The sequence below is a fragment of the Cynocephalus volans genome, chromosome 1 (genome assembly GCF_027409185.1).
Source record: "Cynocephalus volans isolate mCynVol1 chromosome 1, mCynVol1.pri, whole genome shotgun sequence".
Lineage (NCBI taxonomy): Eukaryota > Metazoa > Chordata > Mammalia > Dermoptera > Cynocephalidae > Cynocephalus > Cynocephalus volans.
Window position 1 is genome coordinate 10743423 of NC_084460.1, and position 20919 is coordinate 10764341.

The 20919-nt window shown below is 43.5% G+C and overlaps 1 protein-coding gene across 1 annotated transcript in view; it reads left to right on the forward strand.

Moving 5' to 3' along the window:
• The window catches only part of DTD1 (D-aminoacyl-tRNA deacylase 1), a 154895-nt gene extending 135932 nt beyond the window's left edge, over nucleotides 1-18963 (forward strand). The window contains exons 5-6 of the mRNA XM_063109991.1: nucleotides 6512-6684; nucleotides 18492-18963. Coding sequence (XP_062966061.1) covers nucleotides 6512-6664 — 153 coding nt within the window. The 3' untranslated portion in view covers nucleotides 6665-6684; nucleotides 18492-18963. The remainder of the gene's footprint in view (nucleotides 1-6511; nucleotides 6685-18491) is intronic.
• Nucleotides 18964-20919: the final 1956 nt, after the last annotated feature.

Consider the following 20919-nt stretch of genomic DNA (forward strand, 5'->3'; position numbering starts at 1 on the left):
GCTCACTTCCATCTGTGGCTACCACCCGGCCCGCTCTTCCCAATAAAACCGCTGTATTCACTCACTTCTCTGCTCATTCACCCAGCATCATGTGTATGCCACAGCCGCAAGCCCCACCACCGTGGCTGTCAGAATCAGTGGGGGACTTGCGCCCGCACCCCAGCCCACCCTGCTGCCACGCCACGTCCGCTGTGTCCTGGGTCTTTGGGGATGATCACCACCAGCAAGTGCCTTGACACTCCCCGGCCATTCCCACCTGGACACGTCAGGGACTGCTCGTGGTGCCCCCGACCGTAACTCACCCCAACTCCTTTCTGCTTCCCTGGCATGCCCCACCATCACCTGGGCCCCTTGTTCTTCAGCCTCTCTCTGCATGGCCCCCGGCTGTCGTGTTTCAGTCATCTCTGTGAGTCATTTTCTGCACAGACACTCTACACTGCCTCATGCTCTCTGCCGCAGTGTGCCTGGCAGTGTGTAGCAAACACACTGGGGGCGATGCCAGTCCCTGGAGCTCCCTTGCCTCCTTGTCCCTCCACTGGGACCTTGACTCCCTCTGCCTAGGCTTCCATTGGCCCTCCCTCATCTGCCTCCCCCAGCTTGGGGGCTTGTCAACCCTTGAGGCCCCCCAACATTCTGGCGACCCTGTGGCCCCTGCTGGGATGCTGTGGTGCTGACTGAGTTCTTAGGCCTTCCTCTTCTCGGTGGCCAGCCGTGAGAGTCCATGTCCCATCTGCTGGGCTGCCCCTGCCCTGTGCCTGCTTGTACCTGCAGGACTTGGCTCCCTCACCCCGGTCTGCTATTCCACTGCCACCAACAGGCCACACTGGGTCTTTTCCTAAGGCCAAGTGCCGGGGACATGAGAGAGCTACCTCTAGGGCCTTCTTGCTTCTGGGGCATTCCCATCCTGCTTCCTTGTCCGGCCTTGCTGGCAGTGGTGTTAAAGATGGGTAATTGTGTTTGACCCCCTGACTTCTTTGGCCATCAGGGCAGAAACATACAGGCAGAGTGAGGGCCTGCAGCAGCTTGTTGCTAAAGAACTGCACCTGTGTTAGGACCAGTTTCTCTTTAATTTGGCAAATGGAGATGGCCTCGAGGTCCCTGCGTATTTTCTGTCACTGAGGATAGGAGCAAAGAAGACCAGACTGAGAGGACAACAGCTTGTCCCACTGTGCACCCCAGGCAGAATGGTGGGAGCTTCGAGCACCCACTTTGGAATGGGGATTATAAGAGCACCCTTAGTATGTGTCAGGTGCTTAGGACAGAGTCTGGTTTGTCATGCTTGGAGATGGCCAGTTGCTTTTCTGGTGGGCAGTCAGCCCAGGAAGGCAGAGCTCTGCTTGGTTCTCTTCTGTGTCCCTGGCACCTAGAATAGGGCATGACATGTAGCCGGTGCTCAGTAAATATCTGTTAAATGAAGTGAATAGACTGAGCAAGAGAAGTCGTGTGGCTCTCTGGAAAGAATGTGGGGTTTGGTGTCTATAGGCCTGCGGTTTGGTTCTATCTCAGTTTCTGTCACATGCTGTGAAACCTTAAGCAAGTCGTGTAACCTTGATGAACATCCATCTGTTCATTTATTTCCATGAGCATGTTATGAAAGGTTTTGTTTCAACTGCACATGCCACAAACCTACATGAGTGTGGCTTAAACATTAAGAAACTTAGTACCTCCCCCAACAGGAAAGCTGATTCAACCACCTGGGCCCTGCTAGGGCCCTTCAGCGGCATCATTGTACTCCTGGAGGCCCCTCCTTGTTCTGAGAGCTACACCAAAGAGCTACATTCCATAGCTCCATTTCCTCCTCCAAGTATGGCTGAGGATAGGAAGGAAGGCAGTGTCTCCTTGCATCTGTGTTTATTAGGGAGGGGAAACCTTTCTCTGAAGCCCCCCCTGCAGATCCTGTTGGCTGTGATTTGTGTCACGTGCCATGTGATAGAAGGGTCAGACATTGCCACCTCTGAAGTAGGAGTCTGCTTATGCCTGCAGGGAAGGAGGAGGGAGCTGAGAAGAAGACTATAGCTGTGGTGCAGGCAGCTGACTGTAGCTTCTCTGTGGGACGTTGATGATAATACAGCTGTTATTTGGTTATTAAGAGCCAACAGGATCACATAGGTGGAAGTGCACAGCGTGGGTCCCTAAAAGTCAACCCATATCTACCCTATCAACATTATATTTGTCCAGATGGGTACAGCATTAATTATCAATACCAGTGTGCAGTATGTGATGTTCAAATCAGGATAATTAGTATATTCATCATTATACAGTGTAACCGATTTTTGTGGCCATTTACCAATTCCTCCCTTCCCCTCTCCCCCTTTCTCACCCCTCACAACCTCAGATACATGTTTAAAAATGTGCATGCCCTTAGGTGGTGCTGTCCTCTCCATTGTGGCCTCAGTCTCCAGTATGCCCTGTTGTCTTATATACTTAGTCACCTCACTCGTTTTGCTACCTGCCTGGTCCCTCATGGCATTGAAGTTTGCAAGCCCTACAGTAGAGCATTGTAACAACCATGTTCAACTACTTTATTCTTGTATTATGTAAATGGAGCTTAGGCATCTTAATTAAATAGAAAATCCTTTATTTTCTCAGTAGATTTAATCACGAGTTTGTTTTGGGGGGTAGTTGGATCTGGATATTCCAGTTACCTCTCCTTTGGCCCCCACTTTCCCAAGCTCCACCGTGAGAGGTCAGGCTGACCATAGGACAGTCACCCGACCCCTGGTGATATATGCATGTCCAGAGCTGCCTTTGTAAGGCTGGATTGCTTTCTAAGGTACTACAGCCAGGCTGGATTGCATGGCGTCTCTCTTGCAATGTGGACACTCTCACCAGTTGATTAAAAAACAAGCAAACAAACAAAACACCAAAAGCACTGCATTCAGTGTTGTCGGATTGTGTGTTCACAGACCTATAGTGGTTTATATTCTCTTCGACATGCATTTCCTATTAATTTGGAAGCTGTTGACATTCTACATGAGCCCATATGCAGTACCAACCTCTTCTGTTTTTTTCTTTCTCATTTGTTTCCTCAAATAAATAAATAAATAAATAAATAAATAAATAAATAAATAAATAAATAAATAAATAAATAAATAAATAAATAAAAATAAAAAATAAAAAATTTAGCTGCTTACTTGCCTTAAGATGGAAATTCCACGTTTTGGCTGTGTTGGATTCCAAGTTTTCTGAGAAGGCTTAAATTCATTAAGTTAGTTCACAGTGTTCTCACAGAGAACTTACTTTGTGGCATGCAGTCACATGTGGCTGGGTTGTTTTAAGATAAATAATGTAAGAGAATCAGCATTACATCGTTGGCAGAAACGTGGGCTGTGCTTGCCACTTAAGTAATTACCATGTGATTGAAGAGCTTGGTTCATGGTGGGAGGGGATGGGGCCGGAGTGGAAGGTCGCATGGTCACCGCTGTGTGCACTATGGTGACGCACCTCTGTGTCAGCGCCCACTTCATGGTGCTGCAGGAGCCGAGGAGCCTCTGGGAAGCTGCATTAATTGGTATTAATCCCCATCATCCTCTCGGGATCTGGATCTCAACAGCATTAAAGAGTAGAAAGTGAACAACAGGCTGGATCACAAACAGGCTTTTGCATGAGGTTAAATCTTAGCAGTGGGGGGAAGTTTTGTTTGGTTTTGTCACTATTAGTATCACATTTTCTATATTTTATCCTGTAAGGAGGAGAAACAAAACTGAGAGGACATCTTACTATTTTAAATAAAAATCATACTTTCTCAGCATCTAACTTGGAACATGTTCATGATTATTTATATATATGTGTGTATAGTCATCCCTGGTATCCACGGGGGATTGGTTCTAGGACCCCCTGTTGATACCCAAATCTCAGGATGCTCAAGTACCACAGTTGGCCCTGTGGAACCCAAGGATACTAAAAGTGTGTCCTCAGTGCCCATGGGTTCTGCATCCCACAAGTACTGTATTTTCAACCTACGGTTGGTTGAATCCGCAGATGTGAAACCCGCAGATGTGGAACCCACAGATATGGAGGGCCAACTCTATATGTACAGTATATCTGTCCACACATACACAGGTAATACAAGTATAAACACACATACAACACTAATGAGAAGTAAACTGCTGGCAGCTGAAGGCAACTTATTGTAGCTTACTGCAGAACTTTGATTCTCAGAATTCTGGATTTCATGCATCAAGGATATAGAAAATAAAAAGAAATTGAGGAGTCCACATGGGTTGCCAATGTCATGTTTCCAAGGTCAATAAAAAATTTTTAAAAAATTATAGTGAAGTACACATTGCATAAAACTTGCTGTTCTAACCATTTTAAAGTGTACAGTTCACTAGCGTAAGGTCTCTTCACATTGTACAATTCAAGATCATTTGCAAGAAAGAGAGGAAGACAGAAGGACCCTCATCCTCATCATTTCATCAAAGAAATAGTATTTTAACACCAAAAGAGAAGCAAAAGGAAAGAAGACTGGCATCTTAGATGCAGGAAATTCCATCCTAACTTGTGGCAGGATAGTACAGAGAAAAATATTTGCCCATGGAAAAATGACACTACAGAGAAAAATATAGCAAGGAGTTCTGTGTAGCCATTTCCCAGATTTACAAAATGCTAACTTTTTGTCATCTTCAGTCCAGGTCATTCTGACTTAAGGTGCTGGTACATGAACTGTTTGTTACCAGGCCATGGTGAGACAAAGAGCTTGTGCCAGAATGATGTAGCTATGCCACTTAACTCACTGTTTAGATGATACTTTCTCACAGCGAGGCTTTGTTGACAAAGGAAGCTGTGTGTTGATTTACATTCTGGCACGAGCATCTTATCATCAGTGGTCCGGTGTCATATGCAAACAGGTTGTGGACTGCACTGGTCAAGAACCCTGCTCTTGATCAGCTTTGTTCAACAAAGTTGATGGTTACACCTGAAACCCATGTTTATTCATTACACTGTGATCCCATTCTCCTCTCCCCCTCCCCCAGTCCAGGTTAATTAGTACACCGTACTTGGTGTGTATTCCTGGTCCATGCTACATTTGTGTGCGCCCAGTAGCAATGTATAGTGGTGTTTTACATACATGTTCTTAAAGACTTATCCATTTTGATACAGGTAGATCTGCTTTACGGTATCCTTTTATGTGGCTATACCATATTATATTTATCTGTCCTCCTGTTGATAGATATTTGGTTGGTTCTAGGTTTTTGCTAATACAAACACTACAGTGCATATTCTTATGAGCCTCCCTGTGCACATGAGTGGAAATTTATCCAGAGGCGTTATCTGGGAGGAGAGTAGCTAGGTCAAAGGTGAAGCGATGTCACAAAATCTAATTAGTATATTAACCAACTTAGCTGTTTACTACAGCTTTTCAGGTAAATGGGGAGTGGGAAAGATAATACTGTAAGTCAATCATTAATAAATTTGATTTTCCATACCAAACTGAGAGCTGCTGATTGTTTATCTATCTAAGGCTTAGCTCAAAGTCTGTGCATAATAGAAGGAATGATCTAGCAGTTTGGTTGAAGTGACCCATCTTATGTCTTTGGATGTGGGGCATGGACTAGCAGAGAGAAGCCAGCACTTCATTAAGTTTCCTTCTTTTCTTGCGAGCTAGAGAATGTTTGCAGACTTGGTCTGGGAGGCAGATGAAACTGGGTGTTTCTTCTCTCAGGTTTTGTCACAGATGGCTTTTTTGGACTAAGAAAATCCTGTGGACCAAAACTTGGCCAATCTTCTCTGACAAGTTTCTCAGCAGGCCTTTCTAAAGTGGCTGAGCTATTGCTCAGAGTATTAGATGATCTCAGTTTCTTTCAACCGTCTAGTTTGTGGTTTCTTTGAACCTGCTGGGGAGATATCCAGGCTAGAGGTGGACCCAAGTTCTATTAAAGGTAGATGCCAGAGGCATGTCCCCCAACTGGCCCAGTGGGAATGCTAGCCAGTGTCCTGTGCATGGCCACCGTGCAGCCTTCTAGGAGCACTCAGGCTTTGGCTACGGGTGAGCCAGGCTTCGGTCTCAAAGAACAGACCGATGACTGAGACAGTGTTGAATATGCTTAATGTGCTTTATCTTGCAGCCTTCTCTGTCATGTTCAGCAAATAGTGGTGTGTTTTGAACACTCTTTAGAAGACAGTAAGTGAGAAGACAACTTGGTGAGAAAAAGCTATAGAGCCATCAAAGAAGAAAGTAACAGACTGAGAGCCATTCTTTGTAGAGCTCTCCTCTAAGCCTGTCGAAGAAGCCTGTTGCTTGGCCTGTCCCACATACCGCATGCCAAGTTGAATATGTGTGGGGAAAAGTCTGACAGAGATTACACATATGACTAATCTGTTTTAATGATTCACTTGCCTGTCTGATACACGTTTTGTCTATAATTTGGTATGTCTGAACCACCGTGGCATGCCAGATTAGCAGATGAAAGCTTCTTCTGTGGTTTCCACCTGGGAAGGGTCTAGTATATCAGATGTACAGGCATGTGTTCGTGTTTATAAAGTGTTCTTTTTCTTTTTTAAAAATCAGCTGTCAAAGCTTGAAAAACAGCAGCAGAGGAAAGAAAAGACCAGAGCCAAGGGACCTTCTGAATCCAGCAAAGAAAGAAACACTCCCCGAAAGGAAGACCGCAGTGCCAGCAGCGGGGCGGAGGGTGACGTGTCTTCTGAACGGGAGCCATAGACTTGGGAAGCAGAACTCAGGTAGGAGTACCCCCTGTGCAGATGGTTTCGTTTCCCAATGAATAGAGGGAAGAATGGCTGCTGAGGCAGAATTCATCTTATGGACATCCATCCGTAGCCTCCTTCAATCTGCTGCCTTCCAGCTTGGAGAGAAAAGTTAGCAAATAGGATTGCGTTTTATTCACTGACAGGCCGAGCCTGTGGCGCACTCGGGAGAGTGCGGCGCTGGGAGCGCAGCGACGCTCCTGCCGCGGGTTCGGGTCCTATATAGGAATGGCCGGTGTGCTCACTGGCTGAGTACCGGTCACGAAAAAGACAAAAAAAAAAAAAAAAAAAAAAGTTATTCACTGACATGTGGCAGGGTGAGGCAGCCCCAGGCCCGGGTTGTTCACCAGGGGATGGTTCTCTGTGGGCCGGCTTCCTCAGTTGCCTGTGTCAGTCTGCAGCTGCTGCTGCGACCAGCATTTGCAGAGCATCCGCAGATGTGAATGCAGACCAGGAGCTGCACACGACTCTCCCTGGCACTCCCTTGTGCCTGTTCTCGCCCGTGCAGCTCCAGCAGAGGCTACGTCATCATCCGCAGCAGCCTCCTCTCACAATTTCCTGCCTCGTGTTCTGCCATCCTTCACTTGGTCCATTGCCAGTTTACCTATCCTAAAATGGAGCTTTATTCTTGTCATTTCCATGCCCAGGACTGTGTTGTGGTTCACTGTAGCACTGAGTCCACCTCCCTGTATGAAGATCAGAGGCCTTTAAAGTTTGGTCCAGCCGTCCCATGGCCCTTTGCTCAAGTTCCTCCCCCTGGTGAATGTGTCATGGAGAGCCTCCTGTTTTGCCAGGCACTGGACTAAACACTGCGGTTGCAGTTGTGAAGGAGCCAGCACCTGTCCCCAGAGTTAGCTAGTTCAGGGAGAAGCACAGAAGTAGCTACATTGCAGCATGGTGCCTTGTAGCCAAGATGTGAATGTGGTGGGGGGTGGAGAGGGGAGGTCGGGGGAGGCGCCACAGCAGGGAGGACTCGGGAACCAGACCTCTAAGGACATGTAGAAATGGGGAGTTGAGGGGCAAGGGCAGGGAAGAACTGCCTGAGCCAAGAGAGGAGCAGGCACAAACGTTGTTGTTTGGGGGCAGCAAGGCAGATGAGTTCCAGAACAGAGGAGGTGAAGAATGGCTGAAGCATGGGGCGCAAGTGGCGAGCGGGAAACTTCTCTGAAGTCAGAGAAATAGGAGTGTCTGCATCATATGAGGGTACTTCAGAAAGTCCATGGAAGGGTTTTATTACCTTTTAACTCTATTTTTCCACAAACTTTTTGAAGTACCCTTGTATAAGTTCAGGTATGAAACTGAGGATTTTGGATTTCATCCTGGGGTGATAGGGAACCTTCAAAAGGTTTTAAGTATACAAGTGACATAATCAGATACAAGTGTAAAAAGATAACTTTAGCAGCCTGGGAGAGTGAGGCCAGAGCAGATAGGCCAATTAGGTGATTGCAGAAATCCAGAATAAATTATAGTGGGAATAGAGGGAAAATGGTGGAATCGAAATATATAAAAGAAATAGAATCATTTCAACTTGGTGACTAATTATAAATTTGTTTGTTTTTGGTTTTTTTTGACCAGTAAGGGGATCGCAACCCTCGGCACAGTGTGGTCTGCACCACGCTCAGCCAGTGAGTGCACCGGCCATCCCTATATAGGATCCGAACCTGTGGCCTTGGTGCTCCCAGCGCTGCACTCTCCCGAGTGAGCCATGGGGCCGGCCCTAATTATAAGTTTTAGTTTAGTTTTGTTTTTTGGCAACTGGCTGGTACAGGGATAGAACCCTGGACCTTGGTGTTATCAGCACCGTGCTTTTAACAAACTGAGCTAACCAGCTAGCCCACTCTGGTGACTAATTAGATGTGGAAGAAGAGACATCTAGAATGATTTAGGCTCTTGAGTTGAGGGATGGGGTGACACACAGAAGTTGAAGGTTGCTGATGATACCTGTTCTGGGCATGTTATGTTTAAGGTGCCTGTTGTTAGCCATGGGTGATGTCAATGTTTTGTTGAGGCTGTGGGTTTAGAGCTGAAGAGCAAGGTCTTGAGCATACATTTTGGAGTCTTCAGCTTATAGACTTGGTTAAAATCAAGTTAGCAGACACATTGGCCCAGGAGACACCAAATTCCAAGAGAGGAGAATATTTGTAAGGTGGTTTTCTGCCTTCTCTTTCCCTCCTGAGAGGGAGTAGTGGTTAGAAGTCAATATAGAAATGACTTTGAGGATGCACACTACCAGATATTGAGATATACAGCCTGTGTCACTTAACGATGGTGATACCTTTTGGAAATGCATCATTAAGCGATTTCATTGCTGTGCAGTGGGATAGCCTACCACACACCTGGGTTGTACGTAGCCTACTGCTCTGAATTTTCAAACTTGCATGATGAATGCAATGAATAGGAAAGCAGTAAAAATTAAAATCACTTATCTCTCAGTGACCAAACCCAGCTTATCAACCTAAACACACATGCACATGCACATGTACACATACATTCAAGTATGCCTTGGAGTTTTGTATTTTCAAAACAGCTTTAAAAATTCTAATACCACCTATCTGATTCCTTTCTGGACTGTATTATTATTATTATTATTATTATTATTTTTTTTTTTTTATTAACGTGCTAACATATTTTATAAATTTAATGTCTTGATTTTTGCTTTATCTATGTCTGAACAATACTTTGAATATTATTTTATCAGTTGAGGGGTATTGAATTCAATTACTTTTTAAATCAGTGTAAAATATAATAACTTGAAGAATTCCATTTGTTTTAGATTCGGTCTCAGAATAATTCCTGTAGAGAATGTACCATGGACATCAATATCCTGTGACACTGGGCAGCTTGGGGGTAATTTTACTAAAGGTTAAGTATCTCTGATCCAAAAATCTGAAATGCTCCAAAATTCAAAACTTTTTGAGCACCAGCACGACACACAAAGGAAGTGCTCATTGGAGCATTTTGTATTTCAGGTTTCTGGATCAGGGATGCTCAGCTGCTAAGTATAATGCAAATATTTCAAAATATGAAAAAATCCAAATCCAAAACACTTCTGGTCCCAAGCATTTCTAATAATGGGTACTCAACCTGTATTTCTTTGGGTAAGAAAAACACCTGAGGGCTATATGGGCAGATGGAAGGACAGTAAGTGTGTGTCACAGAACATCCAAGAGGACGTGCTCACGGAAGGAAGAATGAGCACCTAAACAGAAGGGCAAGAAGTGAGAGCAGGTGTTTCTTTCCAGCATCTCCCAAATTTAACAGGGAAATTCCTCATGGACTTGTGGGTACCTACTTCTTGCTTCTTTAAAGCTGATAACATTTTTTGAAACTTGTCATTGTATTTATTTTCTTCTCAGGGTAGCGCAGACTGGTTAGTATGGAACTTGGGGTAGATGGTACTATTGTCAACCACTCAAAAAGAGCTAGCCAGAGAGGGGACAGCAGCAGGGAAGCAAACACACAGGGCAGTGTTTGGAGAAGAGTAGGCAGATGTGCTTTCCTCCCTCCCCAGTAAGTCAAGTTCATTACAGCCAGGCCTCATTATGGCCCTAGGGGAGAGGGGGAGGGGGAACGAAGAGGGATGATGTAGGGGAGCACTTGCCTGGCAGAAGACAGCCCTTGGGTTAGGGGAGTCAGTGGAGAAGAGCAGAGGAACAGACGGAGGGAAGCCAGAGGCCATCCTTGTGTGTTCCGGCTGCCCGCCCCAGGCCAGAATCCTTGGAGTGGGGGGTTTGGTTGAGGGAGAGCTGGATGCTGCGGGGGGCTGTGCTCTGGTCCCTGGTGGGACTTCTGGAGGGAGACCACTTTGCAGGATGGCTGCAACTCTCCACGAGGCCCCCGCAGTCGAGAGGAAGGGGTGCAGCATATGGTTGGCATCAGAGGCCTGTGGCAATGCTTCCTTTGTTGTCCGATGTGGCATGGAGGGTGTCCAGAGACTTTCCTGTGCCCTGCACAGGCTGCAGAAGAGAGCTGCACTGGGTCTGTTGGACTGACCACGGGTCCTAGGTAGAAAGGGTGAGGTGAGTCTGCTCCAGAGGCTGTCAGGGGGCAGCTTCATCAGGAGGCCAGGGGGTCATGGCCTTAGCTCCTCATAGCACTAATGGTCCTGCCAGGTCTCAGCCACGATCTCCATCGGGCCTCCTGGATGAGACTGCTGGGGTCTGTGGTGCTGGTGAGAGCTGAGGGGAGGCCAGGTCAGCTGGGGAGGGCCTCTGGCCCCTGAGCCATTGAGAAACCAGACTTCAAGGGGCCTGTTGCCCCTCAGTGGTATGGCGCCAGGGCCCAGGAGCTGAGCCACATCAGCCACATGGCCATACACTCAGGCAGGCCGCTGAGGCCCCAGAGTGCTGTTGACACTAAGACAAGACAGGGCCACCGTGTACTCAAGCTTTCCCCTGCTGCTACCCAGAAGAGGAGGCTCGTGAGCGAGTTTATATAGGCCCATTAAAATTCTGTTTTCTTTGCGCTAATTTATACAGTACTGTCTGGGTTTTAGACTAAGCACACAAGGAAAACCATTCATTTATTGGAAATAAACATAGACATCCAGTTGCAATTATTGAGATCAGAGGCAGCAACAGTAGAGCCTGGTGGCTGTGCCAATGTCCATCTATGTAGGGGTCCTTCTATGCCTGCCTGCTGGCTGCCCCTGAGACGCTCACAGCCAGCCAAGGACCAGGAGGGGCTAGGGTACTCCCACTCCTGAGAATTTAGCCATGTTTCTGGATTTGAAGACGCAAAAGGCAGGGGACAGGTAGGCATCTGTTATTCCCATGATATATTTGGGATTTTTTGTTGTTCACGGGTTTTTGTTGCCTCTTCTGATGAATTTGTCATCCCAGTAGATCACAAAATCACCACCAAACATTCAGATACTTATAAGGAGCTGAATTAAGTAGTGACAGACAGAAGGTGACCTTGGCATTTGCTTTATTCCACAGAAAAACAGCAGCCCCCTCTCAATGAAGGGAGCAGTGTCTTTCATTTGCTTTTGTTTAAAAACAGAGCCCTAGGGAGCCTCACAGGCTCCAAGGGGAGCAGCTTGGAGTTTCCAAGGCATGAGAAAGAAAGAAAAGGCAAAGGAACATAGAAAGAGAAACTGCATGATCTTGGGCATATTTTTCTTTGAAAATGAGTCAAAAAACCATGGTTCAGAGAACATTCCCAGGGTGTCCCAGTTGTCCCCTGTCTCAGTCCTTCAGGGTCCCTCACCTTGCTGGGAGGAGTCAAGGTTTTCTATGAGGCTGCAACTCAATTATTTTCTCTTTTCTGGGCACCACTAAAGGCGCTGGGGAAGCCTCTTGCTAAAAGAATGTGGTTTCTGCTTTTGATCGAAGGTTCAAGTATCTCCTCATTTTAGTGTTTACTTTGCTGCTGTAATTAGGGTATGAGAGGAGCATGCTCCTGACCAACACCACACATTTCTGTTCTCAAATGTCAGCATACTTGAAACCAAACAAGGAAAGTGTTTTGGAAGCTGCCATCTGTTTGCTTTTCAACTTGACCTTTGTCTGAATAGTAAGATGTGTCCTGGCTGAGTACATTTCTTCGTAGTGAGCTAGAGCAGTTGAATGAGTGTGTCCATGTGTTCTGTAGGGTATTGGATCACTTTTCACCGTTGATTTTCCCTGTATAAGGTGGGGTCGATTTCATTCCCAGAGCCTCACTTTGCTTCTCTGTGTCAACATTCATACCACATTCTCAAGTCCATGTGCGGGTATTTCATGAGATATAGCTAGTTGTGCCTCTGATGTGATGCTTTTATTTTTAACTTAAAACAAGTTTTTTTACTGGTTGCCCTAGAGTTTATGATATATGGTTTTAACTAATATAAGTCCACCTTCAAATAACACTGTACCACTTCACTGCAGTACGGATAGCCTACAACGACAGCGCTGTCCCAGTTCCTCTCGCCCATCCCTGTGTTTGTTGCTGTCATTCATTCCATTTCCCAGTGCATGGTTGCTGTAGTAGTTGATTTCTGTTGCTTAGAATACCTGAAACTGGGCAATTTATAAGGAAATGAAATTTATTTCTTACAGTTTTGGAGGCTGGGAAGTCCAAGATCCGGGGGGCACATCTGGTTAGGGTCTTCTTGGTGGGGACTCTGCAGAGTCCAGAGGCAGCAGAGGGCATAACATGGTGATAGGGCGAGAGTGCATCCATGTGCTTTCTTCCTCTCCTTATAAAGCCACCAGTCTACTTCTTGATAACCCATTAAACCAGCAACCCATTAATCCATTAATATATGGATTAATTCATTCATGAGGGCATAGCCCTCACAATCCAGTCACCTCCCAGATGCCCCACCTATCAAATACCATACAGGATTTCCCATCCTCTTAACACTGATAAGTAGGGATCAAATTTCCAGATGAGCTTTGGAGAGGACATTCAAACCATAGCAGTTACTATTAGTATTTTAAGTAGTTATTTTTAAGATGAATTAAAATTAAGAAAAGGAAAAGATTTTGCCTTCATTTCTCTATGATTTTCCTTTCATTATGTGAATCTAAATTTCTGACCTATATCGTGTTCCTGCAGCCTGAAGAACTTCTTTTAATATTTCTTGCAGCACATGTCTGAGAACCTCTTTATTTTCCCTTTGCTTTTGAATATAATTTGCTGATATAGAATTCTGGACTAGTAGTTTTTTCTTTCAGTACTTATTTTATTTCACACTCTTCTTGCTAGCATAGTTTCTGATGAGAGGTCCTCTGTAATTTTTATCCTTGTTCCTCTATAGATAAGGAGGGTTTTTACCACCCATCCACCCTTACTCCCAGCTTTTAAGATTTTCTGTTTGGTTTTCTGCAGTTTGAATATGATATGCCTAGCTGTGGTTCCTGCGTGGTGTTCTCTGAGCTTCCTGGATCTGTGATTTGGTGTCTGTCATTAAGGTTAGAAAGTTCTTGGCCATTATAACTTCAAATATTCTTATCTGTTCTCTCTTTCTTCTCCTTTGGGTATTACAATTATGTGCATTTTGCACCTTTTGCAGTTGCCATACTGTTCTTGGAAAGTGTTTTCTTCTTTGCATTTTGGTTTGGGAAGTTTGTATTGACCTGTCTTCAAGCCCACTGATTCTTCCCTTGGCCATGTCCAGTTTATTGATGAGCCCATTAAAGATATTCTTTATCTCTGTTACAGTATTTTTGATTTCTTTTATTTACTTTTAATTCTTTCTTGGAGTTTCCATCTTTCTGCTTACATTACCCATCTGTTCTTGCATATTGTTTACTTTTTTCATGAGAGAACTTAACATATCAATCATAATTATTTTAAATTCCCTGTCTGATAATTCCAACATCTGTGTCACATTTGAGTCTCATTCTTATGATTGCTTTGGGTTTGTTGAGCTTCTTAATCTGTAAATGTATGTCTTCTAATATATTTGGGAAATTTTAAATGGTATCTTTTGAAATATTTTTCTTTCTGCCCTATTTTCTCTCTTCTTGCTTAGAGATTACTGTTCGCAAGCCTTAAGTGTCATTCTGGCCTTTGGTTTTACATGAGGTTGATTTGCTTCTTTGCTGATATAGAGTAGGCACATTACATTACTTTAACAGCAGTAGAGTTGGATATTCTCTATGCCCAGGTTTCCACCTCAGCTGCCTTATTTATTTGTAAATAAACTGGCAAGAAGCTGGTCATGATTCGTGTTTTTGTCTGTCGCTGAGGTGCAGAACTGAACTTATGAATAATGGAGACTGTGCCATCTAATACAGTAGCCACTAGCTGCATGTAGATATTTAAATGTAAATTAACTACAACTAAATAAAATTTAAAATTTACTTCTTCCACCATAGTAGCTACATTTCAAGAGCTCAATAGCCACATGTGGCTAGTGGCTGCCATATGGGACAGTGCTGATATAAAACAATTAATTCTATCACTGCAGTACAACACTAACCTAGAGGGATCAAGTTATGATTTTGAGACCATGATTGGAACCACGTTAAGTTCTGTAGGACTGACATGGTTAAATATATACAAATATACATGGTATAGATGGGAGAAAAAGTTAAGCCAAAAAAGTAAAAACTAATTGCTGTTAGTTTGTTTCTTCCACTTTCAGGTAACATCAGTTTTTTTTCCCCTTGCTTGTTATATCACATTACACCAAGCTTTCTGTTCTTAGTTAGGAAAGCAAGTCATTCTTCCTGTGTTCTTTTCAGTCAAGTCAGGACCATCAGCACTTGAGCAAAGAAGAGATTCTTTACTTTGATAATTTAGTGGAGAGGCTCACTGGAATTTCTAACAATGCTAGAAGGTCAGCACAAACCCTTCTTTGATAACACTGGCTTCCCAGCGACTCTCTTGTTTTTGCAAAGAACAGCCTTACTTTTCTAGGTAAATGAATTCCAATGAGATTACTAGCTGTGACCTGAAATAAATAGGTAAATAAAGGCTCAGTTATTTTGACAGCAATTTGGAGAGCAGAACTGAGGTACATGTATGTCCTAAGTCCAGCACTTGCATCTCATGATTGCTTGAATGGCCTGACCCCAGAAGTGGGTCAGCTGTAAATCAGCATCTTGAAGCCACTCAGCATTTAAAAAGACTGTTAAGGGATTCCTCCCTTCTGGTCCAGGGCTGGCCTCATTGATGAAGTTCCCTACTGTCCCTGATGAATGAAGGCAGTAAAGGAAAACCATTCCAGCACCTGGAGGAAGCTTGTGGTCCCCTAGCTCCTTTCATAAGGCTGTGAAATTGGGGTGCTAAGTTATCAGGTACTTCTTACTACTGCCTGACACCCACCCCCAACCTGCAGGCCACATGTGCCCTTAAGTAGCTCACTTGACCCACATGCATTTGGAAATAAATGTCATCCCCTCACCAGCTCTCAGAGGGGGGCACATTACCCTTCATCCAGGGTTCCTAAATTTCATGCCTCAATGGTCCACCCCTTTCTAGAGAATCATGTGTTCAGCAGCTTGAACAGGACTTCTGCTCATTGCTTTAATCTAGCAATTGGACCTCACAGATAGCTCACTTCCCACTTTCTCATTCATGCTTCCGTCTGGCTGAGCTTGCTGATCTCTACCTATTTGCGGTTGATGGCCAGCAACCTGTTTCCTAAGTTTTCTATAGTTATGGTCAAGAAAATGAAAAGCAACATTTTTAACAAGTGATATTGGTAATAGAGAGCAGCATCTATTGACCAATCCATGTATCGTGGTGGGCAGTGGCTTTCAGCTGGAACTGCAACTACTGTTGGCCAGAAGGCTTTCGCATGCAATCCGGGAGCCAGTCACTCGTGATACTAATGCTGTAGTGACTAGGCCTGCCCATTAGGGCTCCCTGTAGTTGCACAGTTAATTCTGGAGGCATACTTAGTTGTAAGACCTTAGTTGTAAGCCCTTCAGGTTAGATGCTTTGTAAAGTCCCTATGCCTGAGTGGTTTACCTAAAAATTTGTAGAACCCTGAGCCAAAACCTCTCAGGATCCCTTCCAGTTCTGTTTCTCTAGTAGGGAATTGAAATTCCTAAATCATCTTTCTCTTATAAACTTTCTTTTGAAAGCCATTTTTTATTACCAAATTAATGCCTACTCATAGAAAATTTCAGAAATGACAAAATGCTTAAAGAAGAAAATAAAAATTATCTTCCATCTCATTGTAAGATAATCATTATTGACATAATGCTTGTATAACATTTTTTTCTAAGCAGGTGATTCTTTATTTCTTTCTCTAATTTTACAAAGTTGGAGACATACTGAATGAGTAGATAATGTCACCTGCTTTTATCATTTAACAGAATATTCTGAACATTTCTCTAGATCATTTATTCTTCTATAGTAAATTTTATAATTTCCATCTGCACATCAAACATTTGAAGCATAAATTTATTATCCCAAAGCATTAAGAATGTAGAGTATTATAGAATATTTAATTGAAGTAAATGTAAAAGAAACATGCATTTAGCCAGTATCCCAGAGCTCATCTTAAGTTCAGAAACCAAGGTTTTAATTTGTGCCAAGAGGTGGAGTTCCCCAAAGGTCAATGTGGGAAACAAGGTCAGAATTTCAGTTACTGGTATTACAGGCAGGGAAAGAGGTATTAATAGGCCCCAGGTTCTTAGGTTTGGGTTAACATCTTGAATACAGTGTAAGAGCAAATGTATTGTTTTTCGTGACTAAAAACTGGTAGTAATATTCCTGGTCTCCAGGAATGATGTTGTATGTTCTCCACCCACCAGTGGTCTTTCAGAAATTTCATTCTCATGGAAGGAGTGCAGGACTATAACAGGTGGGTTTTAGAGTATGAGGGTAGGCCTTGGGGTGAATTTTGATCCCTTATATGGTTCCAGACAGAACTGAAGAGCAAGGGCCAGCTGTGGTTCCAACTAGCCTCCCTTGTGTGGGCACAGGAATGGAAGGCTGTTAACTCCCTCATGGCATCTGCTCATGATGTGACCCTTTCTTAAGAATGTGACCTGTGCTGAGATTATCAGGAAGCACATTCACAGAAGTAGCATCCCCATGGACATCCCTACTGGTATTGGGATCTTTTGCTTTTACTGAAATCCATCCATCTAGAATTTAGATCTGAGGGAATAGAAACTTCTCTATTAAGCTTTGGGATTTAGTTTAACTCTTGGATGACAAATGCCTACACCACAAATCTTGGCAATATCAGCTGGTTTTTTGTTGTAGCCTCAGAATTACAATGGGAAACCTGAGACACTTGGACATTTTATACCAAACAACAAACTAGCCTTTGAGTAGTTGTAAAAAATATCCCAAGAACAAGCATTTAGTTTATTCCCTGTCCGTGTGTTTTCCTTAGGGTCTCCACCCTCCACCTCATTGTTAATTGTATTTGGAAATGATGGGTTTTTTAAATCTATTTTCAAGAAATTTGTCCGTTTCACCTGTGTTGTCTACTTTGTAAGAATAAATTTTGTAATATATCCTTTTTTTTTTTTTCCCCTGACCGGTAAGGGGGTTGTACCCCTCAGCACAGTGTCGTCCACACCATGCTCAGCCAGTGAGCGCACCGGCCATCCCTATATAGGATCTGAACCCGCGGCCTCGGCGCTACCAGCACCGCACTCTCCCGAGTGAGCCATGGGGCCGGCCCCTTGTTATCTTTTTAATTTCTGTAAGATCTGTACTGATGTTGCCGCTTCGATTCCTGATACTGATAATTTGTGTCTTCTCTCTTTTTTCTTGGTAAATCTGGCAAGGGGTTTACCAATTTTATTGATCTTTTATTTTCTTTTTTCTGTTTGAAATTTTATTGGTTCTTGCTCTTTATTACTCTCTTCCTCCTGCTTGTTTGGGGTTTACTTTGCTTTTATTCTTTTAGTTTATTAAAGTAGAAACTCAGATTATTGATTTGACTGCTTTTTTCCCCTAACACAAACATTTAATGCTATGAATTTTGATCTAAGCACTGCCTTACGTGAATATCACAGATTTTGATGTGTTGTATTTTCATTTTCATCCACTTCAAAATATTTTGTAATTTGCCTTGTGACTTCTCTCTGATGTAAAGTCCACTTAGACGTATGTTCAGATATTTAGTTTGGCATCTTACTGAGTTCTAAGAATGGAGTTGTAATAAACTGGACACTCTTTGGTGAGAAGGTATTTGGGTTTTTACATGGCAACGCAGCAGATTTCGCACAGAAGTGAAATATTGTTATGCTCGTATCATTGTATAAGCTTGAAAAGAAATCTTCAGCTACTTTGTTATGCTTATATGCCTGTGTTAATAGGATTTGAAGGCAAATTTTGGAATCCTTCTTAGTAACGTGTCTTTTCTTTGTTCTTTTTAGTGCATTATCATTGGGCAAAATTAGATCCTGAAAAATTCAAGATGCTAAGCACCTACACTGCTTTAAGAATTTGGAACTGAAACGTGAAAAAGAAGGCAGAAGTAAGAAATTCGGAAGCTGAATGGCCATGCAAACAAACACCAAAGGACTGTTACCATCTTCTGTTGTTGCTGGGGTCTACTAAGGCAGTGGGTGCTGCCAGTGTGGGGAGTGCATGTGACGGAGGGTGCACAGCCACGCCTCCCCGACGGAAGGGCTCTGTGGGTCCCACTGTGTCTTGGCTTGCTTTTGGAACAGGCTGGCCCAGCATCACTTGTCATCAAGTTCACTGTGTTGCATCCTGTGTGTCCATGCTTGGTCCCCACACATTCATGCTGTCCGTGTTCTTCCCAACACTGGTTCATAAGCCAGGGCCGGTGTTAAGGTGTAAAGAAAACAATCATCAGTGATAATATATTGTGTGAGAACTTTGCATCTTGTAAATTTTCTCTTTTTTCTAAAAATAAATAATAAAACCGAATCTGAACAAACTACTTTATCAGCAAACAATTTCTGCTGTGTTTCTGCTTAACAATGCTGTCTATAGAAATGCAGTGTGTGGGGCCCCTCCCTGTGTATATCTGTACTTCTTTTCAAATATCCCTATTGCAAGAGGCCTTCCCTGAGTGGCCCACACAGGCCTCTGATTCCATGGTGAGAGCCTATCTTTGGTAATTCACAATTAATGACATTTTACTTGGAAATGAGATGGCAGGAAAGGGGAATATAGATGGGGAGGGAATCCCGTGATAGGATAGCCAGACTGTTCTGACTGAGACCAAGTGTGGCTGCTACACCTGTTTTCTCTACCTTTGGGAGGTGGGAGAAAGCCCTTAGCATGTTGGCTGTACAGATGCCCTCTTCCCAGGAGCTGCGCAGTTGTCCGTGTATCCCAAGCCATATTCCTGGAGTTATGCGAAGAAAGAACCACATTCTGCCAAAGTAGTATCTCAGTTAAATTTTAATCTACTAGAGGCACGTCTGTAGTGGTCATTTTTTATATTATATAATGTTAATAGTTTTATGTATGTATACATATATAATATTAATGCTTATATGAACAGAGTTATCCTCTCTTGAAATATTTCTTGCCTAACTATAGAAGAGACATCCTTGTTTGGCATTTTTGTAATGCTGAAACTGCTTATCCATGACCTTTATAATAGCTTCTCAGTCCCTCTAGTCTGACTCACTTGGCTACTTCAAATAAAAGTATATTAAAAAATGTGGGAACAGAAGCTCAAATCATATCTCCAATGTACATTCACGTACTTGGAATATAGAGTTGGAAAAGGATTTGCCAGTTTGCTTTGTTCTGAACCAATAAAGATAGTCCAGTGTAATTCACAATAGCTTGAAATCCTTATATCCCAGATGCAAATCCTGGTTAACCCGACCCCCCTCCACCTCTATGGGCAGTGAAGTCCAAAACCCTCTTCTGTTAACACCTAGGTAGGGTGCTAACAGTGAATTCAAATTCTCTTTAAAGTGACTTGAATTTACACTTTTGTAAACCCAGCTGTAGGGTTTAGGCTTGCTGAACAGCATTGTCATACATTTTCCTGCCATAGCATCTTATTGCCACCAACTGATGCTTATTGAACAGCTGCAGCCTGTCCTTGTGGTAAGGGATAACGAGGATTGCACACAGATAAGAGCTAATGTGCTTGACATTTGGATGGGGCTGAAATGGTAAAGGCCCTCATTGCCCTCAGTTCCTGAGTCCCATTTTATTATTATTATTGTCGATTTTGCTCGTGTTTATTTTTGTAGGGTACAGCATGTTGCAGTACGTGCATATACTACACAATAATTCACTTAGGGTAGACAGCATAGTTTTGTACCCATTAGCCCACCACTTCTCCTCTCCCCCAGCCCCTCCCCTCCCAGACTATGCTAGCCATTATTCTACTCGGCAAGAACCACTTTTTTTTTTTTAGATTCCACATGTGAGTGAAATCATGCAGTATTTGTCTTTCTGTGCCTGAGTTAACATGAAAGTTTGCAGTTCTGTCCATGTTGCTGCATGCAAATAATAGGATATCATTTCTTTTTATAGCTGAATAGTATTCCATTGTGTATACATACCACAGTTTCTTAATCCATTCATCCATTGATGGACATTTAGGTTGATTCCATCTCTTGGCTATTGTGAATAGTGTTGCGGTGAACATGGGAGTGCAGGTGTCTTTTTGGTACGTTGATTTCATTTCTTTTGGGTATATATCCAGTGGTAGTAGCTGGGTCATAGGGTAGATCTATTTTTAGTTCTCTGAGGAGCCTCCCTACTCTTTTCCCCAGTGGCTGTACCAATTTACACTCCCACCAGCAATGTAAGAATGTAAGAGAGTTCCTTTTTCTCTGCATCCTCACCAGCATTTGTTATTTT